This window comes from Talpa europaea (genome assembly GCF_964194135.1).
Source record: "Talpa europaea genome assembly, chromosome: 4".
Taxonomy (NCBI): domain Eukaryota; kingdom Metazoa; phylum Chordata; class Mammalia; order Eulipotyphla; family Talpidae; genus Talpa; species Talpa europaea.
In genome coordinates this window covers 145,382,207-145,406,693 of record NC_140070.1, presented here as the reverse complement: position 1 = coordinate 145,406,693, position 24,487 = coordinate 145,382,207, and the positions used below count along the sequence as shown (strand labels likewise).

Genomic DNA, 24,487 nt, shown 5'->3' with positions numbered 1-24,487 from the left:
GGGGGTGAGAGGATTGGCCAGAGACAGAGTGGGGAGCAGAACGGACAGATACACTGAGCTACACTGCTGAGGGGAGCAGCGGGGAGACAGGCGAGGTCTGCTGGGCCAGCTCCTGGCTGGCCGGGGTTGAACTCATGCCACAGTGGCTGCCAGTAGCTTCATAGCGCTGAGACTAACCTCTGCACCACCAGGGAGGCCCCTGATTAGCTCTTTACATACAATTTGTATTGATTCACAAAACAATCTGAACTTTGAGGTGTGACTTCACCTCGCTGGGTGTTCGTGCAGCACCCCTGCCCTTGGTGCCACCCCACCCCGTCCCTGCAGGTGGCTCCAGGAAGAGGGTGAAGGTGAGGGCAGGTAAGCAGGGCAGGTGAGCACAAAGCTGCTGCTGGTTCTGGGGAAAGGCGACTCCCCTGGAAAGCTCTTCCTTCTTTCTCCATCTGCCCTCTAGACCCCACCAGAGGAAGCAGCACCGCCTGTGTGTCTTTCTCCTAGGTCCTCTGGAAGGTTCCAAACCCTCCCATCACCTGATGCTGCTGGTCACGTCGGGATGGCGCTAAACTCGGTGAGTTTCTCTGTTACTGAGATTCTTGCTGGGTCCGCGTTCAAGTTCAAGTCCACGCTGGAATTCCCCTACATGGGCGGCTTTGCTGGCGCGGCCTGGCTGCCACCAGCCTGGGCGGGCGGCGTGTTCTTAGATGCTTCAGATAGACAGTGAGCTTGTGTGCTCTGGGCTGTTTTTGCCTCTGTACCCCTATTAAGATTAGCGATTACAATTTTTTTGCCTTCTTTTAATCTCCCGCTCTGGTCTCAAGTCGTGCTCTTTGGACTTTCGGGCAGCGCTGGTGAGCTATTAAACCGCCCGGCTGCAGCAGCCTGCCTCTGGCTCATTCCTTTCCGATCACGCTTCCCCGGAGCCCCATTAAAAATTCTGAGCGTGATGTTGCCCCTGCTCAGAGCACCGGTCTCTGTGAGCTCAGGCTTGACAGAAATAAGGGGAGCAGTCAGGGTGGGCAGGTGAGGCTGGGGTCTCAGCCCCCCGGGGCGGCCCCCCCCCCGGGCGGAGCAGGACAGCGAGGAGCAGGGAAGATGGACGGGTCCAGAGCAGCTGACGTGCTGGGTCTGGGGCGCTGGCCTGGCGAAGGCAGCCGTGGGGAGGCAGAAACCAGCTGAAGGCGGAGCTGGGGATAAACGCTGAGGGCAGAGCCAAGCCCAAGTCCTCCCCCAGGGCCGGGACTCAGAAACCCCGCTTGTCCCCAGCAGTGCTGCGCTGCCCGCGGCCACTCACTAGCCCAGGGGTCCCAAGTCGTTTAAAAGATAAACGCTGACACCCCTCCACGGGAGAACAGACCTCAAAGGGGAGCTTGCAACGCGACATGGCTACTATGAGGTGCGGTAAATGGCTGGCCCCCGGCCCTTCACACTCCTCTCTGGAAAATGGGTGGATCCCTCGTCCCTGGGCCATTGTAGGGCTTGCGGCCAGGTTGCAAGGAGCTGGTGAACACAGACACCTGGTGGCAGGTGAGTCCTGGGAGGGTCGGTGTTGCTATCCTCATCCTAATCCTGGGATGGCTGGTTCCTGCCCCCCGGTTCTGCAGGTACGGGGCGGCAACTCGCTCTCAACCACCACACGCTTGTTCTGTCAATGTCTGACTAATCTGCTATGTCACCCATTCATTTTTTCTTAATTTGAGAAGCCAGCGACTGACAGTCCATTGAAATTGCTGATCATTTTCCTTTTTTTTTTTTAAGATTTATTTATGCATACAAGAACTGGGGTGTGAGCCAGAGATATGGGTGTGTGTGTGAGAGGATTCACCAGAGAGAGTGGGGAACAGAACAGGCAGATTGCTGAAATGCACTGCTGAGGGGAGCAGCGGGGAGACAGGAGAGGTCTGCTGCGCCCTGAGGGTCCCTGGCCATCGGGGATCCAGCTCTGGCGATAGCTGGATGGTGTCGTCTTTAACCCCTGCACCGCCAGGGAGGCCCTGCTGATCACTTTCACTCCAGCTAGCGGGGTGTCTGGCACCATGACAGACCCCAGAAGCACCCGCAGCCCCCCTCCCCCCTCCCTGGGGGAGATGGCTGAGAGCCTGGCCTTGGGGTACTCTGGTTCCCAACTCAGCTTCTCTCCCCGTCCAGGGATCGCCGCCAGGTTTCAGGCCTTACTATGAGAACCATGGGTACCAACCGGAAAGCCTCGGCCCCTCACCGCCCTCCGAGCCCTCCCTCCGCGGCGAGTACTACCCGTCGGCGGTGCCCGCGTACTCCTCCAGGGTCCTGACGCAGCACTCCTCACCGGCCGTGGTCCTCAGGGAACCCAAGTCCGCGCCCGGGACCGTGTGCACCTCGGGTAGGCCTCTCCCCCGATGCCTGTGACGGCGCCCGCCGGCTCCCTGTGCCCCAGCCTGCGGCCTGCTCTCGGGCGCTGCCCCCTCCCCTGCTCCGCCGGGCCCTGTCGCGCCCTCCCCTCTCTTCTCTGCTGCCGCTGGCTGTCCCCCGCCGCCGGCTGTCCCCCGCCGCCGGCTGTCCTCTGCCCTCTGCAGCTGGCTGTCCTGCCTCCTGCCGCGTGGTTTCCCAGGGCATCGTCTTGAGTCCACGGGGAGGTCCAGATGCAGGCGGGCCAGGGTGCCTTTGCCCAGAGCCGCAGGTCCCCCTCCAGACGCCGCCGAGGGCCGTGGGGCGCCGTCTCTCTCGGTTCTCACGATGTTTAGACACCGCGGGGCGGGCGGGGGAGAATCGAAGCCGTTCGTCCTTTGCTTCTCATTTTCATCCATCTCTTTCTTTTTTAAAATTAATTAATTTATTTTTAGTTATTTTATTTTACATATTTTTAACGTCATTTTCTACTTTTGTACAATGTGCATTCTCGTCCCTCTCTTTCTGGCCCCGTGCCTCTCCCTTCTCGGCCGATCATTCTGCCTGCCTTCTCCCTGGACCCTTGCCGCCCCCGGCCGTCGTCCCTGGGGGATGCTGGGGTGCAGCCGCGCCAGGTGGAGCCGGCACACTGTCAGCTCGTCCTGCTGCTGTCCCGGGAGACACCACACGGAGACGCAGCTCGCACACTCGACCCGGAGCAATGGAGCACGTTGGCGCGCCGGTGTGTGCCCACCACCCGCGCGCCAGCCCCCTCCCCGCCCCCCCACGTGCCCACCACCCACGACCCCCCAGAGTGCGCCCACCATGGGGCTCATGCACTGCTGCCCCCTCACCCCTGGGTGCTCTCGGGCTCTTTCTCAGCGATTGCTGCACCTTTCACACACGGCTTGCGCCCCACTCCTCTGCCAACCTCTGCCCCCTTTTATTCCCGAGTTTCTACCCCTGGCGGCGCCCGTCTTTCCTGTGTGGCTCACTGCGTCCCTCTTCCCTCTGCGGGGAACGCTGTCTTTCTGCTGCTTGGCGTGGAGGTGGGGACCAGTGCTTCTCAATGGGGGGTGATGCTGGTCCCCAGCGACAGTCCAGGGTGTCTGGAGACTGTTTGGATTTGTGATAAGTACAGGAGGGTGTGCCTTGCGACCCCTGGGTGGGTGCCAAAGACGCTGCCCGCATGCCAGGGTGCACAGAAGGACCCCCGTGGCCGGGAATGCTCTCCTTGAGGCTCAGTAGTGCCAGCGCTCAGCGCCATGGCCGCCCTCCCGCGCATAGGCTGGAAGGAACTCAGGGGAAGAGGGGTCAGAGCTGGGCACTGGCACCTCCTCCCTCTGCAAAGAAGAAGGCAGCGTCAGCAGCCGGGGTCCCTCTGGCGGCTGCACCTTGAAGGCTGGTGCTCACATCAGGCACTGCCCGGCCCTGGGGCAGAAGGAGCCACACGTTTCCACTCACGTAGGGGAGACGCGGGCAGGGGCAGCGGCAGGCGTCCCTGAGCAGCTTTATGAGGGAAACACTGGAGCCGCCGCCTGGGATTCTGCATTATAAAAATGCCCTCGGGGGCCTCCCCGGTGGCGCAGCGGTTGAGCGCTGGGTTGCGAAGCTGCCCGCAGCGTCTGCGGCGCCGGTTCGATCCCCCGGCCGCTCCCCAGCCACCGGAGGAGGGTCCCACATGGCGTGCAGACCTCTCCTGCCACCCGCTGCTCCCCTCAGCAGTGTACTTCAGTCCTTCTGCCTGCTCTGCTCCCCGCTCTGGCTCTGGTGAATTCTCTCACCCTCCCGTGCTTCTGACTGTACCCAGTGCTTGTATAAATACAAACAAACAAACAAACAAATAAATAAATAAGCATGCCTCTAAAAAAAAAAAAAAAAAAAATGCCCTCGGACTTAAAATTCACTTCGTGAACTACCTGGTGTTATTTTTAAAAGCATCGCGTGGACTCAGGGCCGAGGGGAGTGCACGTGCCTGGAGGGCCGTGGCTGGCATGGAGCTGTTATTTTATTTTATTTATTTATTTATTTATTTATTTTTAGAGGGGCATGTTTTATTTATTTATTTATTTAATTTGTTTGTTTGTTTTGTTTACACAAGCACTGGGTACAGTCAGAAGCGTGGGAGGGCAAGAGAATTCACCAGAGCCAGAGCGGGGAGCAGAGCAGGCAGAAGGACCGAAGGACACTGCTGAGGGGAGCAGCGGGCGGCAGGAGAGGTCTGCGCGCCATGCGGGACCCTCCTCCAGTGGCCGGGGAGCAGCCGGGGATAGAACCGGCACCACAGAGGCCGCGGGCAGCTTCGCCACCCAGCGCTCAACCGCTGCGCCACCGGGGAGGTCCGGAGCTGTTATTTTAAATTAATCGACTCTTTCTGAAGTAGTTTCGGGCTTACAGAAAAATTGAGTATGGACGTCCCATCACCCCCTTCCCACCGTCTGTCCTAGTGGGGTGCAGCTGTTACAGCCCACGCTGATACATCCTTTAAACTGAAGCCTGAGGTTTCCGTTAGGAACCCGGCTCTGCTCGCCCGTGGCTTTGGGTAGGGACCCGTGTCCTTCGGCCCCGTGGGTGACAGAAGAGCTTGCTGTGGGTCTATCTGTCCCACTAGAGCCTGGACTGCCCGTCCCCACCCCCAGGACGAGCCTCTCCTCACAGCCTCACCAGTACTTGTTTCTGGCATTTTCCACACGGGCCACGCAGGTTGACTCTAGAAACTAAGGCTGAGCCCACAACAGACGAAGCCGATCATGACCAGGGCAGTGACCCGTGAGTTCATGTTAATCCCAACTAGCGAGACAGCCGACCGGGGCTGCTCCAGCTCGAGCTGCCCTAACCCCAGAGGTGGGGCTCCGTCCCTCAGGACAGGGGGCCCAGCCTGTGTGCCGACTGACCCACACCGAGAGGGGTGCAGAGCGCCCCGTGTCATAGCCCTGACCTGTCCCACCGGGTTGCCTGATCTCAGGTAAAACAACACAGAGGCAGGTGTCCATGGGGCGGGTCCTCCGTCGCCAGCGGGGCAAGTGGCCACTACCTTGTCCCCCGCCTGCGTTGCCACCTTCTTATTCTGTGGCTCGGATTCTCAGAGGCTCACCCCAGACCGGTGGCCTCACCTGTCAGAGCTGCAAGCTCATGCCTGCCCCCCAAGCGACACCCCTGCCGGGAGTGCCAGGAAAACAGCCCTGGAATCCGCGGAATGTGACAAGGAAGTGGGAGGCGAGGCCTGGGCCTCATCAGATGGTCCCGCTCTGGTCTGGCCAAGTCCCACGTGGAAGTTCTTGCTCTGACTGACTTAACATGGCAGCTGGGGTGCACCTGGCCCCTCACTGCCCCCGGCCTGCTGCTCGCCTGTCTCAGGTGCTGGGGGTCCACCTGGGGCTTCTCCCCTCTACCCCTCCACCCTCCTTCCTGGGAGCTCCCGGGCGGGGCTTGCTGGCCGGGGCGTTGCGTTGGTGGTGGGGCCCTTCCTGCGGTCTCGCCAGGTGTCGGGCACAGGTGTGCCATCCCTGGTCTCACCTCAGGTTGAGCTATGTGGGGGCAGTGGAGCTGTGGCCTCGGGGCTGTGCTCTGAACCCACACTGCCCGCCGTGGTGGCTGCACGCACCCCCCCCCCCCGAGAGGCCCCTATTCTCCATGAGACGTGAGCCCAACGTGACTGCTGGGGGTCGGGGCTGGCGCTGGCTGCCAGCAGCTCTCCACAGTGCTGGAATGTCCAGCGCCAGCCCTGGCCCCACGGGAGCCACGGCCTCAGGCGACCTGGAGTTGACGTAACTTACACGCGTGCGGCGGTCGTCGTGGAAGTGACACAGCCACGTGTAGCCGGTCCCGCGAACGGGCAGGGGCGGGCGGGCGGCCACTGGCTGGACAGTCTTGCTGAGACCAAGGCTGCGCCCGGAGGCCACGCCAGGGCTGGCCTGGGGGAGGCGCCACCATGCTGCCCGCCCCTCCCCGCCAGCGCGTGTGTTAGATGACCGCCGCGGGCTCTGCTGCCCCCCACGAAGTCAGCCTCCCCCGTCCTGGAGGGACGGGCCGCCCCGGGAGCGCAGGGGTGTCATTTCCTGCATCCGCACCGCGGGCCTTGGGCGCGTCCTCCGGAGCCTGCGGCTGACGGCGCTCTCCCCGCAGGGAAGAAGGTGGCGCTGTGCATCTCCCTGGTCCTGCTGATCCTGGCGGTGCTGGGCGGGGTGGCCGGCTTCCTGCTGTGGAAGTACAGTAAGTGCGGGGCTAACGCCTCCTCCCAGAGACGCTGTCTCCTCTTCCCTTCTGCTGGCAACCGACACGTGGAACCCCCTCCCGGGCTGCGGGGGGCTCCTCAGCGGCCCCACTCGCCTGGTCTCTCGTGTGCGGGTTGTCGGAACCCCCGGCACCTGTGGGGAGGACCCCGGTGGAGAAGTGGGGAATTTACCCAGCGCTTTGGGGCACTCAGACCCTGGTTCCCCGCCCGGGGATCATACTGTGGCCGGCCTCCCCGGCCAGGGGGCCCTCCCCGCTGGCTCTCAGACATCACCGTCAGGAGGTGGGACCATCGTCCGGGTCTGAGCACTGGCCCCCTCTCCTCTGGCCCCCCCCGGAGAGGCACCGGGGCCCTGGCTGCCTCCAGCCTCGTCCTGTGGTCCTGCAGGGCACTCAGCGCCTCCTTGTTAAAGCTCGGGCACAGAGATTCTTCCCTCTTGTTCTGGCGGGGGTGGGGGTGCTGGGCGCGGGGACCAGGGAGCTCTTGGCGGCACCTGCCGGTCTCAGCCTGGCGGGTCTCCCCTCTCTGCAGTGGCGAACAAATGCGCCTTCTCCGGGATGGAGTGTGGCTCCTCGGGGACCTGCGTCAGCCCCTCACAGTGGTGCGACGGGGTCCTGGACTGCCCCGGCGGGGAGGACGAGAACCGCTGCGGTGAGTCTGCGCCCCGTCTACCCCGGGTCACGGCTCCCTGCTGGCGGCTGAGCCCGGCCTCCACCCCGCCCCCCCAGTCAGAGGCCCCGAGGGGAGCCTTAACCACCACCGGCAACACCCCTGGCGGGCCGCCTGCCCCACAGCCGGGGTGCGCGCTCTTCTCTGCACAAGCTGCCTTGCAGGTTCGGGACACACATCTGTTGTCCGGGAGCGGCGACGGCTTTTATTATTTCCTTGGAAAATACTATATTCATTTCGGATCACAAAGCACAAGGGGGGTGCCAGGGCGATGCCCGTGAGCTCTTGGCTGCACCTGCCGGTCTCGGCTTCCAGAACACCCCTGGCCCCGCCCCCGCCAGGCGCACAGCTGTGGGCAGCGCCCAGCGGGGACTCTGGCCTCCTGGGAAGCTGAGCAGACGCCCGCCCGGCCCAGCCTGAGGTGCCCGCCCACTGTACAAACACCGAAACCGACCCCCTTGCGCCAGCGGCGCTTTTCCTAAAACTCTCAGGATCGCGTGGGCCGCGGGAGAATGATGCGGACACGACTCGTAGAACCGCCCAGGCTTTAAAAGGCACTCGCTGCGCGACCGAAGCAGCAGAGACTCGGGCCCTTTCTGTATTCCCAGCCGCCTGAGCCCCAAGCTGCCAGTCCCGGGGTTCCCCATATCCCAGGGCATCTGGGGGTTCCCCACACCCCTGGGCGGCGATGGAGGACGAGAACTCCAGGCCACACGAGGGAAGAATTTCCTCCCTTCCCTTCTTCTTTTCATCCTCCCTTTATTTATTATTTTTTTAAGATTTATTTTCTATTTATTTACAAGAGCTGGGGTGCAGGCCAGAGGTGCGGGGGTGAGAGGATTCACCAGAGACAGAGCGGGGAGCAGAACAGGCGGATCCACTGAAATCCACTGCTGAGGGGAGCAGCGGGCGGCAGGAGAGGTCTGCTGCGCCCTGTGGGCAGCTCCCTGGCTGGGGATGGAACGGGTGCTGCAGAGGCTGCGGACAGCTTGATAGCGCTGAGACTAACCCTGCGCCTCCAGGGAGGGCCCGTCCTTTATTTTTTGTTTCTTTGCTTTTGGCTTTTTTTTTTTTTAAACAAACCAAACCTTTAGAATGGCAATACCCACACATGGTACAAAGGGCGCGCAGTGGAAAGTGGGGGCTCCTTCCCACTAATTCCCTTTCCAAGGGAACCGCTTGGCCAGTTCTTCCCCAATTTTAATGCCCCCCGCTTTTTTTCCGAGTGGAGGCAGCCAGCTCTCTGGGGCTGGGCTGGGCTGGCCCGGCCCCCGCAGGCCGCTGTGAGCCGTCGACGTTCTTCTTCACGCTCTTCTCCGCCTGCGTCCACAGCCCGTGAGCTGCTTTCTCTGTAGCGATGGGTCTTGGCTTTCTCCCGCCCCCTCTTCTCCCGGCCCGGGCTGCCCTGCGCTGCCAGCTCACCGCGCGAGCTTGTGCCCTCGCGAGCACACCTTCCTGGAGGCGTCAGCCATGCAGCCTCGAGGCAGCAGACACCACCGCCCAGTGTTCTTGTCCCGGGGGTAGATGCCGTCACACGCCTGGCAGCGGGCTGGGGCCGGGGCCGGGGCGGCCGGGGCGGGTGGGTCTCTTGGGGCAGCTGCTGCCGGGGCCAGGACGGGGCGGGGCCCCAGATGGGGCTGGTGTTCATCCACTCCCAGAGGAAGTCCAGGCCCTTCAACTCGTTGCTGTAGAAATTGCCAGAAGTGTTAATGCCCACACGGGGCACTGCCAGCCCCTCGGCCCGGACTCCAGCGGCTGCGTGCCTGCCAGGTGGCCTAGGAGATGCCACGGTCTGGGCCCTGCCCTGCCACCTTGGCCAGCCACCAGGGGAAGCCTGTTCACCTTGAAGGGATCACCGGGGGTGGAGGGGTGCTCCCAGCCTTGACGCCCTGCCTGGGGCGATGGCAGGCCATGTTTGCTGGGGCGCGGGAGGTCCTGGAGGATGAGGAACCGAGGCCCCCTCTGGCATGCCAGGGCTTGGCTCTGCTCTGGATGACTCTCTCTGAGGGACTGTCTCCTCTCGTGAGCGCTACCCAGCATGACCAGGCACCCCAACTCCACGGCGCTGGTGGCTGTGTACCCACATTGCCCTCCCCCGGGGGCACATCATAGGCGTGGTCCCCCAACATCGCTTATTGTAAATACAGGTGGCCGCGGACAGGCTGTGCGGGAGGGCGGCGTCCTGGGGTCTCCATCCCCGGCCAGGACCTTGGAGGCGCCGTGGTCCCGGCTGTCAGTGTCCACTGTGAGGTCTCCTGTGCCTCCGCTCCTGCGTGGACAGCGTGTCTGTCCCTGCAGCTCGCCGCCCTGCTTGTCTCCCGAGCCCTAGCGTCTGGGGGTGACTCGCCTCCTCTTTGTTACGGCGATGATGCGTTTGTCGCCATTGGCTTGAAGGGAGATTTTGGGGTGGAGTCGCACGCCCGTGCAAGAGAAACTAGCCAGGCACACGCAGCGCCCTCTGGGCAGGGCCTGTCTCGGTTGTCTGAGTCTTTATTCATTGAAACACCTTAGAGTTAAAATATGCAGGAAGGTCAAAGTGCAGAAAGCAGCGAAGGGCAGGTTGTGACGATTCCCACCCCCCACTGTTTACACCTGGAGGTGGTCGGTGGTCGCCACCGCGTCTTCCTCAGGGAGGATTAAGTGGGGGTCCTGCCCCCGGCCTGGAGCTTGTCCGCTCTCGGTGACACTCCTGCCGCCCAGCTGGCGGCCGGCGCCTGCTCCTGACTGTTGGCCCGCGTAGCTGCGGCCGTGTGTGGACACAGCATGTTTCCACTTGGACAGCGAAAGGCGGCGGATGGGTGAAGACACGTCATCACAGGCCCACACGGAGCAGCCTCCCTTCCCCGGCACCCCTGAGCCCAGCCCACTCGCCGCCCCGCCCTGCGCGCTCCCTTGGCCATAGCAGACCGCAGAGCTGGGGTCCAGGCCGCTGTCTGGGGGTGCCCACGCCCACGGGGTCAGGACCTTGCATCCGGAGGGCCGGCCATCTGTCCACTCGGATTATTTCCCAAGCCTGGGCTCTGTGGCTGACGCCACTAAGGACGCCGTGCGTGGGTTCCGTGTGAACACTGCTTCTCAGTCTGCGGGGCACTGAGCGCTCTCCCCGGGGAAGACCACCGGAGGGGGAGACTTCCAGCCACGGGAGCCGGGGTGCTGGGCTGCTGGGTCGCCGGCTGTCAGCTCCGCTGGCTGAGACACACATGCTCCTTCTGCAGTTCGCCTCTACGGACCCAGCTTCCTCCTGCAGGTGTACTCGTCCCAGAGGAAGGCCTGGTACCCCGTGTGTCAGGATGGCTGGAGCGACGCCTACGGCCGGGCCGCCTGCCAGGACATGGGCTACCGGTGAGTGTGGGCCCTGCCGGGCGCGGCGCCCAGGGTCAGTTGCAGGGTCAGAGGGCCCAGAACTTCCCTCTGCCTGCCTGGAAGTGCCTGTGTGAGTGCGGGGTCAGCTGTCTGCTTCCAGAGCTGGGCCCCGCCATCCCCACCCTGCCTCTCCTGGAGGTGAGGCACAGGCTCGCTGCCCCCCTGCTGGGCCTGCGTCCACTCCTGGGATCCAGCGCCACCATCCCCAGGTCTAGATGCCGGCCGGGACCTGGTGTGAACAGGGCTGGGGAGGGCCTGTAGGGACAGAGGCAGCTTGACCTTCACTGCACGGCTGTAGGAGGAGTTTAAGGGGAGAGAACTGATTGTCAGCTTCATACCAGAGACAGTAGATTACGGGGTGCAGCCAAGGAAGGTGGGAGAGGAGGCAGGGGCACTCGGCCCAGGTGTCCAGCTCACAGTGTCTTGTGGGGAGGGCTGGCAGGCTGGCTTCGCGGGGAAGGCTGTGTGATGGTCCTTTCTTGAAAGTCGTGGTTATTGAAGTAGCATTGGTCTACAACACTGTGTATGGTTTAGGGGTACAGGTCACCCCTCTACAAATACATGTTACCACCCACACCCACCACCAATGCCCTAGTGACCCCCCACCACGGTCCACTGCGTTGTGTCCCTATGCTCCCTGCTCCCCACCCTGCCCTTGGGTAGCTCCATCTGCAGTCAGATTTCTAGGTTGGGTTTTTTTTTTTAATCTTGTTTTGCTTTTGTGTGTTTCTTTGCTCTGTATATGAATGAAATCATTCAATATTTGTCTTTTTCCTTCTGACTAAGTCAGAAGGAAATCACTGTCCGTTTTATCCATCTTGTGGCAAATGGCAGGATTTCATCTTTTTCACAACTGAATAATATTCCACGGTGTGTGGACCACACCTTCCCCATCCACTCTTCTTCCTTGGGCGCGGGGGTGGTTGCCGCTGGTGCTTGTGCATAGTGCTGGGTGAACATGGCAGAGCATGTGTCCCTTCAAATGAGTGTTTTTACTTCCTTTGGGTAGGTTTCTAGCACGGGGACTGCTGGGTCCTATGAACAATTGCTGTGTGGTTTCACTGCCACCTTCCCTTCCTTGGGTGTGTGCCCATGTGGTCTCCATGTAATCCCGGGGTGTTCTTGTATGCCAGTTTTCAAAATGGATTGTCACTTGCCAGAAAGTTGTCTTAGCTGGGGAAGAGCTCAGCCCGCCACCCCAGCAAGGTGGATGCCACGGCAAAGCCTCTGGCCCTCAGAACCTGCGGGAACACTAGCTGGGGCGTCTCGCGCCCCGTAAAGCATCCTGGTGGTGGCCCTCCCCTGCCACTTGGCGCAGGGACGGGGCAACTTCACATGCAGTGTCCTTGATGGGGCCTGGGGCTGCTTCCCACGACGCCAAGGTCCCTCTTGGTCGAAGGCCACCCAGGAGGAGGGTGCCCTCGGCCGGGTGATGGCGCTGGCGTCACACTGCTTCACCTTCTCTCTGCTGCAGGAATAGCTTCTACTCGAGCCAAGGAGTCGTGGATGACAGCGGGGCCACGAGCTTCATGAAGCTGAACTCCAGCGCCGGCAACATGGACCTCTACAAAAAGCTCTACCACAGGTGTGGGATTTCTTCATTCGTTTGCAGAGGAGGAGCCTGGGGACCGCTGTCCTGAGCCTGAGGTCGCCAGCCTGTGGCTCTGGCGTGCACGGAGTCTCTTGCTGGGTGCTGACCTGGCTGGTCCTTCCCGGAGCAGTGACCATTCATCGGCCGTTTTCTTTGTGCCTTCTGCCCTGTGCCCTCTGCCCTGGGTGCCAGCGGACAGCGCAGCCGTCATGGGAGTCCACCTTTCAATGTCTTCACTCCCAGGCCCTGGAGCTGTGCCTGCTGTGCGTCGGGGTGTCCCGAAGAACGGAAGAACATCTCAGGCCCCAGCCCAGGGGATCAGCTCACCCAGCTTGCCCGGGCTCTGCCATCCGAGGGGTGGGCGGTGCTGGGTCTGGCCGCTGCAGCAGCTGGTCCAGGTCAGCCAGCATTTCCTGTACTCCCACAGCCCGCTGGCCCAGAGTGGTCATGGTGTGCCCAGGTCCCGTGCCTGGCGGCCTGCTGGTCAGCAGTGGGGCAGGGGAGGGGCTTCAGCTCCCTGCTCGTATTGCCCGTTTGCAGTGCCTTGCGCTGTCCCTGCCATCCAAATGTTCTTGAAGGGAAGACCCTAGACCTATATCTCCGGGGCGCCCAGGTCCCCAGGCTCAGCCCAGGTGGCTTGCCAGCCACCACCCCCTGCCAGCCAGGGGCCAAGCGCTGTGTTTTGGGGGAGCTCAAGCTCTTCATGCCCCCTCCTTTTCTCTGGGTGGAGGTGGAGGCAGGTTTGCATTCCTGTGGCTGCAGCGTTGGGGCTGGTGTCCCCTGGGCCTTGGGAGCCTGGAATGCGCAGACAAGGGGTGAGCATGGCCAGGTGTACCTCAGAGCAGCTGGCAGGCCGTGCCGCCAGGGCCCAGCACAGCTGCCCAGGCTCGGCGGGTGCGGTGTTTCCTGTCCAACCAGTGTGGGGGCTGCTGCGGAGGCCCGGGCAGCTCGGTCTCTGCATCGGTGGCTCCAACAGCAGCTGCAGGGCTCACGGGGAAGAGGAGGTTGTTGCTGGCTCGTGGTGCTGTGGGGTCCAGGGCAACTGCTTTTCTTGAAGAGGCTGCCCTGAGTCTCCACGCCCGCGAGGCTCCCCTGGGCGGCCGCTGTGAGCCGGGGCCGGTGCTGCCCAGCGGGCCTCGCGGAGGGGTCGCCCTTAGTAAACGTCTTCCCTCAACGGACGTGTCCGCTCTGGGCACTTGCGGCCCCCTGTCCCCAGCCAGCGTCCCTGGACACACCTGTGGTCACGGAACCTGGGTGTCCCCGGGCGAGGACTCAGTCTAGGATGCGGGCTCGTGGGCGCCGGGGGAAGCCCCAGGAACCCGCTGTCTGTGGAGCGACGTTGTTGGAGCGGGTGACGGTTCTGGGCGGCGGGCGGCGTGTGGCCGGCCCCTGCCGGGCTTGGCAAAGCGCGGCCATCGTGTTAGCTGGCCCGGGGGTCCTGGTCACTGTGTGGCCAGGAAGTTCCTGTCAGTCCATGCCCAAGAGCGTGTCCTGCCCCTTCGGTGCCCAGGTTGGGTGTGGATGTGCTTGGAGCGGGCTCTGCTCGCCGCTGGTGCCTGGCGTCAGCCTGCTTCGTCCTCGGCTCCTTCGGGAAACGCACTTGTGCCAGATGGGGGGTCACCGCTTCTCATCTGTAACCTGGAATGTTCTCCCAAGTAGCTTTTCTTGCACTCCCAGGGTATTGGTTGTTCTGGTTTTTTGTAGCAAGTGTACAGTAGAAGCAGGAGCCTAATTCCTTCCTTACGAGGTTAAAGGCGACTTAAACCCCAAGAATAAAATTGGTGGTTAATGCGACTGAGTCTGTGCCGTTGTTACCCCGTTTTACAGGTGGGAGAAGCCAAGGCACGGGGAGGTTGTGCCCAGGGTCGCACAGCCGGGACTTGAGCCCGGTGCTCTGACCAGGGTCTGCTCTGACCACGGACCGCTGCGCCCTCCACAGGGTCACTTTCCTGTCTGACTCTCAGCCGAGCGCCCTCCGTGAGGACTCTGGGGAGAGACGCGTTTCTCAGTGTCTCCCTGCCTGAGGGTGACCCGCGGCCTGTCTTCTTTTGCAGTGACGCCTGCCCTTCCAACACCGTGGTCGCGCTCCGCTGCGTGGGTGAGTGGAGCCGCCTTCCTGGCTGGGTCTGAGTGGGGCCATTCCACGCCTCAGAAACCAGCCCCCCGTCCCCTGTGTCTGGGGTGAGGAGCGGGAAGAAGACAGGGCCGGGCCGGCCCAGCCCCGAGGTCTCTGTTGGCGCCCTGGTTCTGCTCAGGGAGCACCTTTGTGGAATTCTGGGGGACACTTGTTCCTGGAACAACTCGGGGATGGGGTGCCCGCGCCCTCCCCCATTCCAAATCCGCGTGTGGCAGACTCACCTCTGAGTCTGCAGGTTCAGCCGCTGATGTCACGTGTGGTTGAATCCGTGTGAGCCTGTGGATAGGACCCCACAGAGCATGACCCGCCGTCCACTCTTGGGGTTCAGGCTGTAGGCGCCTTGGCCCCACAGGGATGGCTCTTGAGACCCCACGGCGCCCTGTGCCCCGACAGAGGCGGAGCCGGCGGCCTCTGGCCTACCTCTCTGCGTGGGGCTACTTGCAGTCCCCAAGCCTGCTGCCACAATGGAGGGCGCTGTGTCCCGTGAGGGCCTGGGCCTGCAGCTCAGCGGTCACTTGGAAGAGGGGGAGCTCCCAGGGCCGCTGGGTGGGCCATGCTGTCCCTGTGGTGCCGGCAGGAGCTTCCCGGCCAGCCTCCACCTCCTGGCACCAGCACCCCCAGGGAGGCACAGAGCCGAGGGATGCATGGGGAGACACTTTAGAGGCGTCTGGCCTTGACCTCCATGTTGGGGGGACCGAGGACAGGCAGGGGCTTGAACACCCAGGGATTTGCCTGGGAAGCCCCGCTCTCTGCCCTCGCCCTTCTTTCCCACCTGGCTCCAATAGTGAGCTTCTTGGGTCTCTGAGGCTCCCCCTGCGCCCCCACCCCTGGGGCCCATCCGGGGCTGGGGGGACAGGCTCTCTGCTGATGGGGCGAGGGGGTGAGGGCTCAGACAGGAAGGCCGTCTCCCGTTCTGGTGAAGACTGGCTCCTGCAGCGCCCGCCGCCTCCTCCACGGGGCCCTGGGCTGGGCGGCGGGGGCTGGCGTGGGGTCAGGCCAGTTCCCAGCAGCTGCCCTTCCTCTTCAGAGTGCGGGGTGTCCTCCAAGATGACCCGCGAGAGCCGCATCGTGGGCGGGAGCAAAGCCCGCCCCGGGGACTGGCCCTGGCAGGTCAGCCTGCACGTGCAGGGCATCCACGTCTGCGGGGGCTCCATCATCTCCCCCGACTGGATCATCACGGCGGCGCACTGCGTGGAGGAGTACGTGGGCGCGGGCCGGGGCGGGCGCGGGCCAGGGTGGGCCCCGGCAGGGGGAGGAGTCTTGGCTTGGCCTCGTGTGCCGCGGTGGAGGGGTGCCGGGTGCCAGGGAGCAGTGCTGGTCCCGGGCTTGAGCAAGCCTGGGTCGGGGTCCCATGCGTGCAGGGTTCTGGAAGACGTGGGGTGCAGCAAGACTGGGGGGTCACTGAGATCAGAATTCTTCCACGGAGGTGCTCTTCTCCACCTCCCCTCCCCTCCTTGAAGCCCTGATGGCTTGGGGACCCCCTGGGTGCCCTCCGGGAGGGATGCGCCAGACACACCCAGGGCCAGACACTCCCTGCTGGGCCAGAAGGTTCTCTGCAGCCCCAGTTAGGTTGGCCCAGGTGAGGTTGGCCACCGGCGTCCGTGTAGACGGGCAGCCGTAGGCCCAGTGCTCGCTCTTGTGGGGGCCGGCCTGGCCCTGCTGGCCTGGGACGGTGCGGGGTGTGGCCCTCCTGTGCAGGCCTGTGGGCCAGGTGCGCCGCCTCGCCCCAGGAGGGGAGGGAAGCACGGTTGTCTCCCAGGCTGTGCGCTTCTGCTACCAACGGCCCCGAGGGGCTGGGGTTGTCCAGAGGAGACGGCTGGGGGACGGTGACACCTCATGGCCTTAGACCCTGGTTCTGCTCCTCAGGACCCCCGTGAAGCCCCTGCTGTGGTGGCGAAAGGCTCTAGCCGGTCCTGTAGGAACGAGGCCGGGAACCTCGGGGCTTCAGGCCCAAGGGAAAGGGGCCTGGGAATTCCAGGGTCCAGGCTGGAGAGAATCACCAAGGAGGGACGGAAGCTGCCCCTGGGACGGGGTAGGGGATGAAGTCGGGGTGGGGGGCCCTGAGCCGTCTGGCCTGCCTCCCTGTGGCCTGGGGAGGGGTGTCTGGGCTCGAGGCTCTTGAAATGAGTTTTGCGGGTCTTCTTCACCCTCCAGGCCGCTCAACAACCCGTGGTACTGGACGGCGTACGCCGGGGTCCTGAGGCAATCCTTCATGTTCTTCGGGACCGGACACAGGATAAAGAAGGTCATCGTCCACCCCAAGTACGACACCAAGACCAAGGACTACGACATCGCCCTGATGAAGCTGCAGGCGCCAATGACCTTCAACGGTGCTGGGCCCTCAGGCGGCCGGGGCCCTGCGGGTGGCCAGGGGTGGACTGTGGAGGGGCGGGGAGCCAGGGCTCTGCGGGCCGTGTGCCTTTAGCTGAGAAGCGCTCTGGCCTGCAAGCCCAGAATCACGCTGAGGTCATGAGGCTTAATTTAAAAGATGAAAAGCGAACTTGGCTTCCCGGTCTCGACCATCCGAGGTCCTTCCACGCCTGTGGGTCCAGAAGTAAACCTCACGCCTCCCACAGAGTGCTTGCCTGAGAGGGGAGTCGGTCGGGCGGCGGCCAGCCCGGACTGGCGCTTTCCAGCCGGCTCACCCCTGCCTTTTCTTTCTCTCTCACTGAGAAACCTCTTTTTGAATTTCTGTTTCTTGCAGATTTAAGCTTGAAAAAGTTAATTGTGTATTTTTAAAAGCAGGTAGTTCCATTTACAAGGGGCTTAACCTCCAGAAGGGAGCGCCTCGCCTCTGGGGCAGCTTGTGGAGGACAGTGGGGTGGAATCCAGAATTTTCCTGGGGTGGGGCGGGGTGGTGCCAGGCCCCCGCCCCCCGGGCCGGGTCTGGGGGTGAGAGTGGCTGGCGCACCCGTCCCGGCTCACAGGTGTTCTCTGCTTGAAACAGACAGGGTGAGGCCCGTGTGCCTGCCCAACCCAGGCCTGATGCTGGAGCCCACGCAGTCCTGCTGGACCTCCGGGTGGGGGGCCACCTCCGAGAAAGGTGAGGCCCTGGCCAGGTCCCGCGGAGCAGGGTGCTGGGCTGGGAAGTGGCAGGTCCGGGTTTTCACCCTATTCTGCTACCAGGTGATCGGATGGCTTTGTGCCTCAGTTTCCCCATCTGCTGGGTGGGGAACGTCACGCCTGCCCTGCCTGACAGGTCTTTTCAGGGTCGAATAGAACGACGTGTGTGTCTTAATAACTGTCCCAGCACACAGCCTGTGTCTGTGTCCGCGCTGCCTGCGGCTGCCTGGACCTGGGCGTGCCCGCAGCGGCTCAGGGACGGTGGGCATGGTCGCCTGGCCTGGGGTGTGTGGGCAGCTCTGCCGTGAGTGCCCACCCCCTGCTGCTCCGCTCCCTTCGGTGATAGTTTCGCCTCACCTCAGAGACTAGTTTTAAATGAAGGGGCCCCAGCTGCCCTCTTTTGATGGAGTTGAAATTACTTGGCAGCACAGAGAGACATTTTATGGGTTGTCTGCATCCTTCTTCCCAAAGGGTGGGGATGGGGCGCAGCGGGTGGTGAGGGTGGTGTCGGGGCCTTGGCCCGCAGCCTCTAGGACCAGGACAAGAGGGAGAATGGACGCCCCTATGGGGTGCCTCGTGTGGGCCGGGGGTACAGCAGTGAGCAGGAGCAGACGGGAACCCCTGCCTGGACCTTCATGCTCTCCTGGGCAGGCCGGGGGACAGCGTGGCCAGGCCACAGGAAATAGCAGGACTGCGGGCTTCCCAGCAGCAGAAGGCCTGGCTGCTCTGGAGGGGTGGTCAGGGAAGGCTGCTCGGCAGAGGTGGTGTATGAGCTGGTGCTGAGTGACAGGGATGTCTAAGGAGCACAGGGCCATAAGGAGCCAGGACTGAGGTCAGGGGGGGTGTAGGGGGACCTCATGGGCTGTGGTGAGGGGACTGGCTCTTAGCCAGCGAGAGCCAGGGAGCCGGGACAACCTGATGGGAGAACAGACACCAGATCTGCTGATGGACGAGGTGGGCAGGGAAGAGAGTGAGAGGCAAGGGAGCGGGCCCTGGGGCACATTGTGCCCTTTCCAGAGCTGGGGTGTTCCAGGGGTGGGGTGGAGATTGAGCACGCCAAGCCTGATGTCCATCCGAGCTGAAGTCCAGACAAGATGGGTCTGATGGGCAGGCGCTGGAAGGGAGACAATATGGGTGATGGAGGTTGTTGGAAGGCAGGGAGCCCCCACAGGGTCCAGGGAAGAGGGGGCGAGGAAGGAGGAGAATTGAACTAGTGGCTGGGGCTGAGAGAGGATAGTTCTGGAACACAGCGGAGCTCTGTGGCTCCAGAGGCAGGAGATTCTCAACCAGGCTCTGGGGTGTAGGGGTGACTCGGCTGTGTGGGGAGGGCTTGGTGTTGGGAGGGGAGGAGGCATGGCTGCCTGTCTAGTGTGTGTATGTGTGAGTGTGCATGTGTGTGTGACAGTGTATGCATGCTGTGTGTGCGTGTGTGCATGTGTGTGCATATACATGCAATCGTGCGTGTGAGTACATGCATGTGTGCATGTTTATGTGTGCATGTTGTGCATGCATGAGGGCGTGTATTCTGTGTATGCATATTTGTGTGCGAGAGTGCATGTGAGTGTACGTGCATGCGTGCATGTTTGTGTGTGTGCATGTGTGTGCGTGTGCGCGTGTGTGTGCGTGTGGAGTGTCCCTGGGGGCTGGGGGCTGGGAGCTCCTCGCGGGACCTGCTGCAGCCGAGCGCTGTGGTCTCTTGTGCGGCAGGACAAACCTCAGACGAGCTCAACGTGGCCAACGTGCGCCTCATCGAGAACTGGCGCTGCAACAACAAGGCCGTCTACAGCGGCCTGATCACGCCGGCCATGATGTGCGCAGGCTACCTGCAGGGGACCATCGACTCCTGCCAGGTGACCTCGAGTGCTGATCGACCCCTCCAGGAAACCTCAACCTTTGGGCCTGGCCGGGTCGCCGTATGGATGCGCGACGCCTGTCCCCGGGGCGCCCGCGCTGGGCGGCTGTGGGAGGTGACGCCCACCCCTGCCTTCTCCACGAGGCCGTGACTCTGTTCAGGCGTCGGCGAAGGGAAATGCATACTTTGACTATTTAAACACCTGGACAGTGACGTGTTGGGTGCCCGTTAGCTGGTGGTCCAGATGATCCGATGCCGGCTGATCCCCGCTGGTGTGGAGTCTGTTGGGGGTCCCGTTCACGTTGCCTCGTTGGAGGAGGGGTGACGCCCTGGAGCCCCGGGCCCTGCCCGCGCCCGGCAGGGTGTGGACTGCGCTGTGATCTGTCTGTGACTTGCTTGTCCCAGGGTGACAGCGGAGGCCCTCTGGTCACGTTGAAGAGCAGCATCTGGTGGCTGGTCGGGGACACGAGCTGGGGGTCCGGCTGCGCCAAGCCTAACCGGCCCGGGGTGTACGGGAACATCACGCTGTTCACCGACTGGATCTACCGGCAGATGCGGGTGCGTGTCCTTCTTCCCACCGCTGCCTGATGCCCTGGGCAGCGCCGTGGGCGGTCCCGTCCGGCCGCAGGGGAGGGACTACTGCCGCAGGCGGGTGATGTCCAGGCTGCCTCCTGGCCTCGGGTTTGCGGTCCGCACGCCCTCTGACCCCTCCCCTCCACCACCTGCCAGGGGCACGGGCGAAATGGCTGACAAGCAGCATCTGGCGGCTGGTCGGAGACACGGGCTGGGGGTCTGGCTCCCCCGACGAGTGTGGGGTGCAGAGCTGACCAGATCTGGCTTGTGCCCTGCTGGCCGCACTTGGTTCTGGCTCAGCTGACTGCGTCCACCCAGCCAGACCTTGGGGAGGCCAAGTCTGGCGATGTCCACGGGCGGGGCAGGCGGCTGCATCCCCACTGCAGGACCCCTCTGCATGCCCTATTCTCTCCCAGGGCATTGCCCACTTCTCCCTACCCTCGTGGCCCTGCGGGGGCTGAGGAGACAGCCTCCCTCGAGTCCCCTTCAGAGTCAGGCAGGCCCAGGCATGAAGACAACAAGGAATGGGGTTCAAGACCTGCAGCAGGGGCAGGGCCAGGGCTAGCCCTGGGTTGGGTGTAGGCAGGCCTCACCCAAAAGGGGGCTCCGGTACTGTTGAGTACCGAAAAGGAAAAACATTGCACCGAGCAGTTTCCATGAACGCATTGATTCTTGAAGGGGCTTCAGTGTGTGTGTGGGGGGGTGCTCCCAGAGCCAGGCCGGTGTCTCCCTCATGAAGAGGGCAAGACTGGGGGCTCTAGGGGACCCCAGAGCCCAGCAGGGCCGGCCGCAGCATAAAAAGTCTGGGTTGCAGGAGAGAGAGTGGCAGAAAGAGGAAAATGGCCCCTTTCTCCAAGGTTTCGGCCAACCATAGCCCCAAAAACGCTGTCCACAGTGAGATGCTTTGCGAGAGAAACCCCGTTCACGTAACTCTTACTGCCGGGTGTGGTTAGAATTGTTCTACCTTCTTATTAGCGATGGCTCATCTCTTCCTGGGCCTGTCTTACCAGTTAGGCTGTAGCGCCGCGTGTGCGCCGAGCAAAACCCGGCACGTGCAGGGTCTGTGCTTTCTGTCTTTCTGTAGCTGCTGGGAATTTGGGGGTACGAGGGCGAGGGTCAGGCTTGATTCTCCCAGAGGCCTGTGTTCCAGCTGCTTGGAGGACTCGATTCCCCACCCGCCACTTTCTGTTCGCCCCAGGGCCTTTGCACAGGCTCATCTCACCTCCTGGAGCTCCGTTCCACGCTGGGCCTAGCGCTCGGCCCTTCCTGGCTGCCGAAGCAGGACCCTTTGTCCCAGCCAGCGTGCTCGTTGGGGCGCTAAGCGTCTCCTTTCAACCTAGGGGGACATAATTTTCCACCTTTTTTTGTCTTAAGAAAATCACACCGTTTCTTTTTCTTTTTTAAACAGGCAAACAACTAATCGGCACGGCCCTGTCCTGACCCGGGTCCACCAGAAAACCAAGGACTGACTTTGCCTCCCTATGCGTACTGTGTTTTTACGAGTGATTTGAGGTTCCCCGTCTAATTAAATCATGAGCTTGTCTGTTTCTGGCGCTCTCCACAGTTCTGTGCAGGCCACACGTGTGGCTCCTCCCCAGGCTCCCCACCCTCCTCCGGGGCTGGCCCTGGGTGCAGGCCCCTTCTGCACAGGCAGAGCAGCCGCGTGAGTCGGCCCCTTGGGTTCTTCCTTCCGTGCCTTTTTGGGGGTTGCTTTGGGGCTGCACACGGTGCTGGTGCCGTCCACTGCCCGGCACCTTCAGTGGGAGAGGGACGGGCCAGGCAGCCTGGGGGCCGCTCTCAGGCTCAGCCTGTCCCCCCGGACTTCCGGCTGCTCATGTTTAGGGCCCCAGATGGAGGCCGGAAGGAAAGGGCCCAGCTTTTCCGGGGTGATGACTGATAGTCACCCATGGGGACTAGGAATCTTCTAACCCCGCAGGGGTGACAGCCTGGCCGGCGAGCCTGGGAGCTGGGGAGGCCACCGCACACACGACCTCCCCTGCACACCTGGGCAGGTGACCCTCCCAGGGACACCTGCCTCACTCCCGCTCCGTGCTGCCTCTTGAGCTTGTGCTCACCCACCATGGCGCTTACCTCGGCGGAGCCGGGTGCCTGCGGACCCTCTCGGGCCTGCTAATCATGTGGAAATTAACATCACCTGGGGAAATCGGGGGTGCGTGATTGAAGTCCCACTTTCCAAGTAATTTCTCCATGTTACTACCTCAGTGTTTGTGGAATCTTGATGGCGATGTCTGTGCTCCCTCCAAACCATCTCTCTCCTTGCCACGGATGCCCACTGCAGGCGGGAGCCGCTTTTACCACCTGACTGATGGAATGTTCTGGAAATGAGAGCTTTGAGGAACAGCCTGTGGGCACAGCCAAGAAGAGACGGGGCTGTGGCCACCCCCAAGGGGTCCCAGGGGCTTTGGCCTCAGCAGGACTTGCCTGTCTCTGGACCCCTCTCAGGCACGCTGCTTTCCAGGAGTTGGAGAATCCCGCGGCTGGGACTTGCCTGCAGCGGGGTCCGTGGTCCCGCTCACAGGGCACCCCGCCCACCTCCACGCACCGGCCGCCCCCGGGCTCCCAGACACGCAGCCCCCCAGCGGCCAGTGGCCTTGCCAGAGCTTCCCGCCTTCCGCCTTAGGGCCTTGCTTTATTTATCGACCACTGTTTGTCTTCTGTTCTGTATCTTTTATAAATTGTAAAATTCAATTGTGAAATGCTGTACAAATAAATTATGCATTTTTTCCAAACAAGAGTGAAGTCTCTGGAGAGCAGCCTGGCGAAGCTGCTCTCCTTGCCGGCAGTGATTGTGGGCAGCAGGGCTGACGCGGCCGCGGTGGCCGGTGGGGCCGGCGGCTCTCTGGGTGGTCCCCAACCAGCTCAGCCGGCCCTGCTCCGTTGGCACCCTGCCTCTAGAGTCACGCCCTGAGCCCAGCTCCCCGCTAGGCCTCTGGCCCTGTGTCCCCCAGGTCTGCAGACCCACCTGCCCAAAGGCCAGCCGAGTCTCCGTCCCCTCTCCTCCCCTCAAGCCACCTCTCTGAGGTGCTGCTGTCTGCTTCCCCGGGAGCCTGCACCTCAGGTCCTGCAGGGCGGTTGCAGGTGAGAGTGGGGTTTTGAGTCTGTTCTCGTTCTTTTCCTTCTCCACCCCAGCAGGTGGCGTGGACTTGCCAGGGGTGGGGGAGATGGTTTGTCTGCATTAGCCCCAGGTGTGTTAAAATTGTGGGGACAGATGTGACAAAAACAGGAAGGACAGCACACGTTCAGTGAGAAGACACCTTCATCTTGCGACGCCTGGTGGTTACATCCCATAAAGCCGTGGTGGCCTGCACTGCACTAAGAAATACTGAGGGGCCTCCCTGGGGGTGCAGGGGTTAAGTCTCAGCACTATGAAGCTGTCCGCAGCCACTGCAGCAGGAGTTCGATCCCTGGCCAGGGAGCTGACCCACACGGCACAGCAGACCTCACCTGTCTCCCTGCTGCTCCCCTCAGGAGGGGATTTCAGTAGATCCACGTGCTCTGCTCCCCACTCTTTCTCCCCCCACTCCACTCTGTCTCACCCCACACTCTGGCCAGCACCCCAGCTCTTGCATAAAGGAAAATAAATCTTAAAGAAAAAGATACTGCGGACAGCCAGGGTCAGCTGCTGGTGGCCACCCAGCCCTTGTCAGCCTGCCAGGATGTGGCCCTGTTTTGTGGCCAGTTCTGTGGGGCCACTTTGGGCTTGAACAGGTGCTGCTGGTGTTAACGCTGCAGGGAGCTCGCTCCTGCGGGGGTGGTCTGGCCTCCTCATCCCTGGGCTGGGGCCACTTTAAACAGTGAAGCTGCCAGCAAAGCACACATGTGCTCGACAGGCCCCGGGTATACCCCGAAAAGCGCCCTGTCCACAGCCCCAGCGTCCCGTGGCCCCAGGGCCAGCGGGAGCCCAGGGTGCCGGGGCCGCGGGGCACATTTCCAGTTGCAGTTTCCACTGTGGTCTGTGGGTGTCGCCAGAACGCTGGTGTCTGCAAAGGGCTGCCGGGGTTATTTTGAAGCTTTAAAAAAGCCTGCAAGTTGGCCATTTGCATTTCCTCTTTAGAGAAGTTTCTTTTTAGCTCTTCTGCCCATTTTTTGACTGGATTAATTTCTTTGTTGTTGTTTAGTCTCATCAGCTCTTTGCAGATTTTTGTGATCAGTCCTTTATCGTTAGTGTTGTGTGCAAAAATGTTCTCCCAGTTGGTGGGGTTTCTCTTTGTTTTTGTTATTGTCTCTTTTGCTGTGCAGAAGCTCTTTAATTTGATGTAGTCCCAGCTGTTGATCTTTGCCTTCACTATCACTGCTTTGGGTGATGTGTCTGTAAAGATGTCTTTGATGTGCATATCCCGTAGTGTTTTGTCTATATTTCCTTCTGTGTATTTTATGGTTTCGGGTCTTATGTCTAGTTCTTTAATCCATTTTGAGTTGATTTTTGTGTATGGTGTGAGGTGGTGGTCAAGCTTCATTCTTTTGCATGTAGCGACCCAGTTTTCCCAGCACCATTTATTGAACAAACTTTCTTTGCTCCAAATGCAAATGGCCAACAGGCATATGAAAAAATGTTCAACATCACTTGTAATCAGGGAAATGCAAATCAAAACTACCATGAGATACCATCTCACACCAGTGAGA

General features: G+C 61.9%; 1 protein-coding gene across 1 annotated transcript; it reads left to right on the top strand.

Moving 5' to 3' along the window:
• Positions 1–553: 553 nt before the first annotated feature.
• On the top strand, positions 554–19,858 carry TMPRSS2 (transmembrane serine protease 2; the record flags this gene model as incomplete). The annotated part of the gene is made up of 12 exons (XM_084232766.1): positions 554–568; positions 2,146–2,356; positions 6,487–6,573; positions 7,127–7,246; positions 10,480–10,606; positions 12,102–12,212; positions 14,273–14,316; positions 15,383–15,554; positions 16,510–16,685; positions 17,303–17,398; positions 19,126–19,268; positions 19,676–19,858. The coding sequence occupies 12 exons, from the start codon at positions 554–556 to the stop codon at positions 19,856–19,858; spliced, it is 1,485 nt and encodes a 494-aa protein (XP_084088892.1).
• Between the last annotated feature and the right edge of the window lie 4,629 nt (positions 19,859–24,487).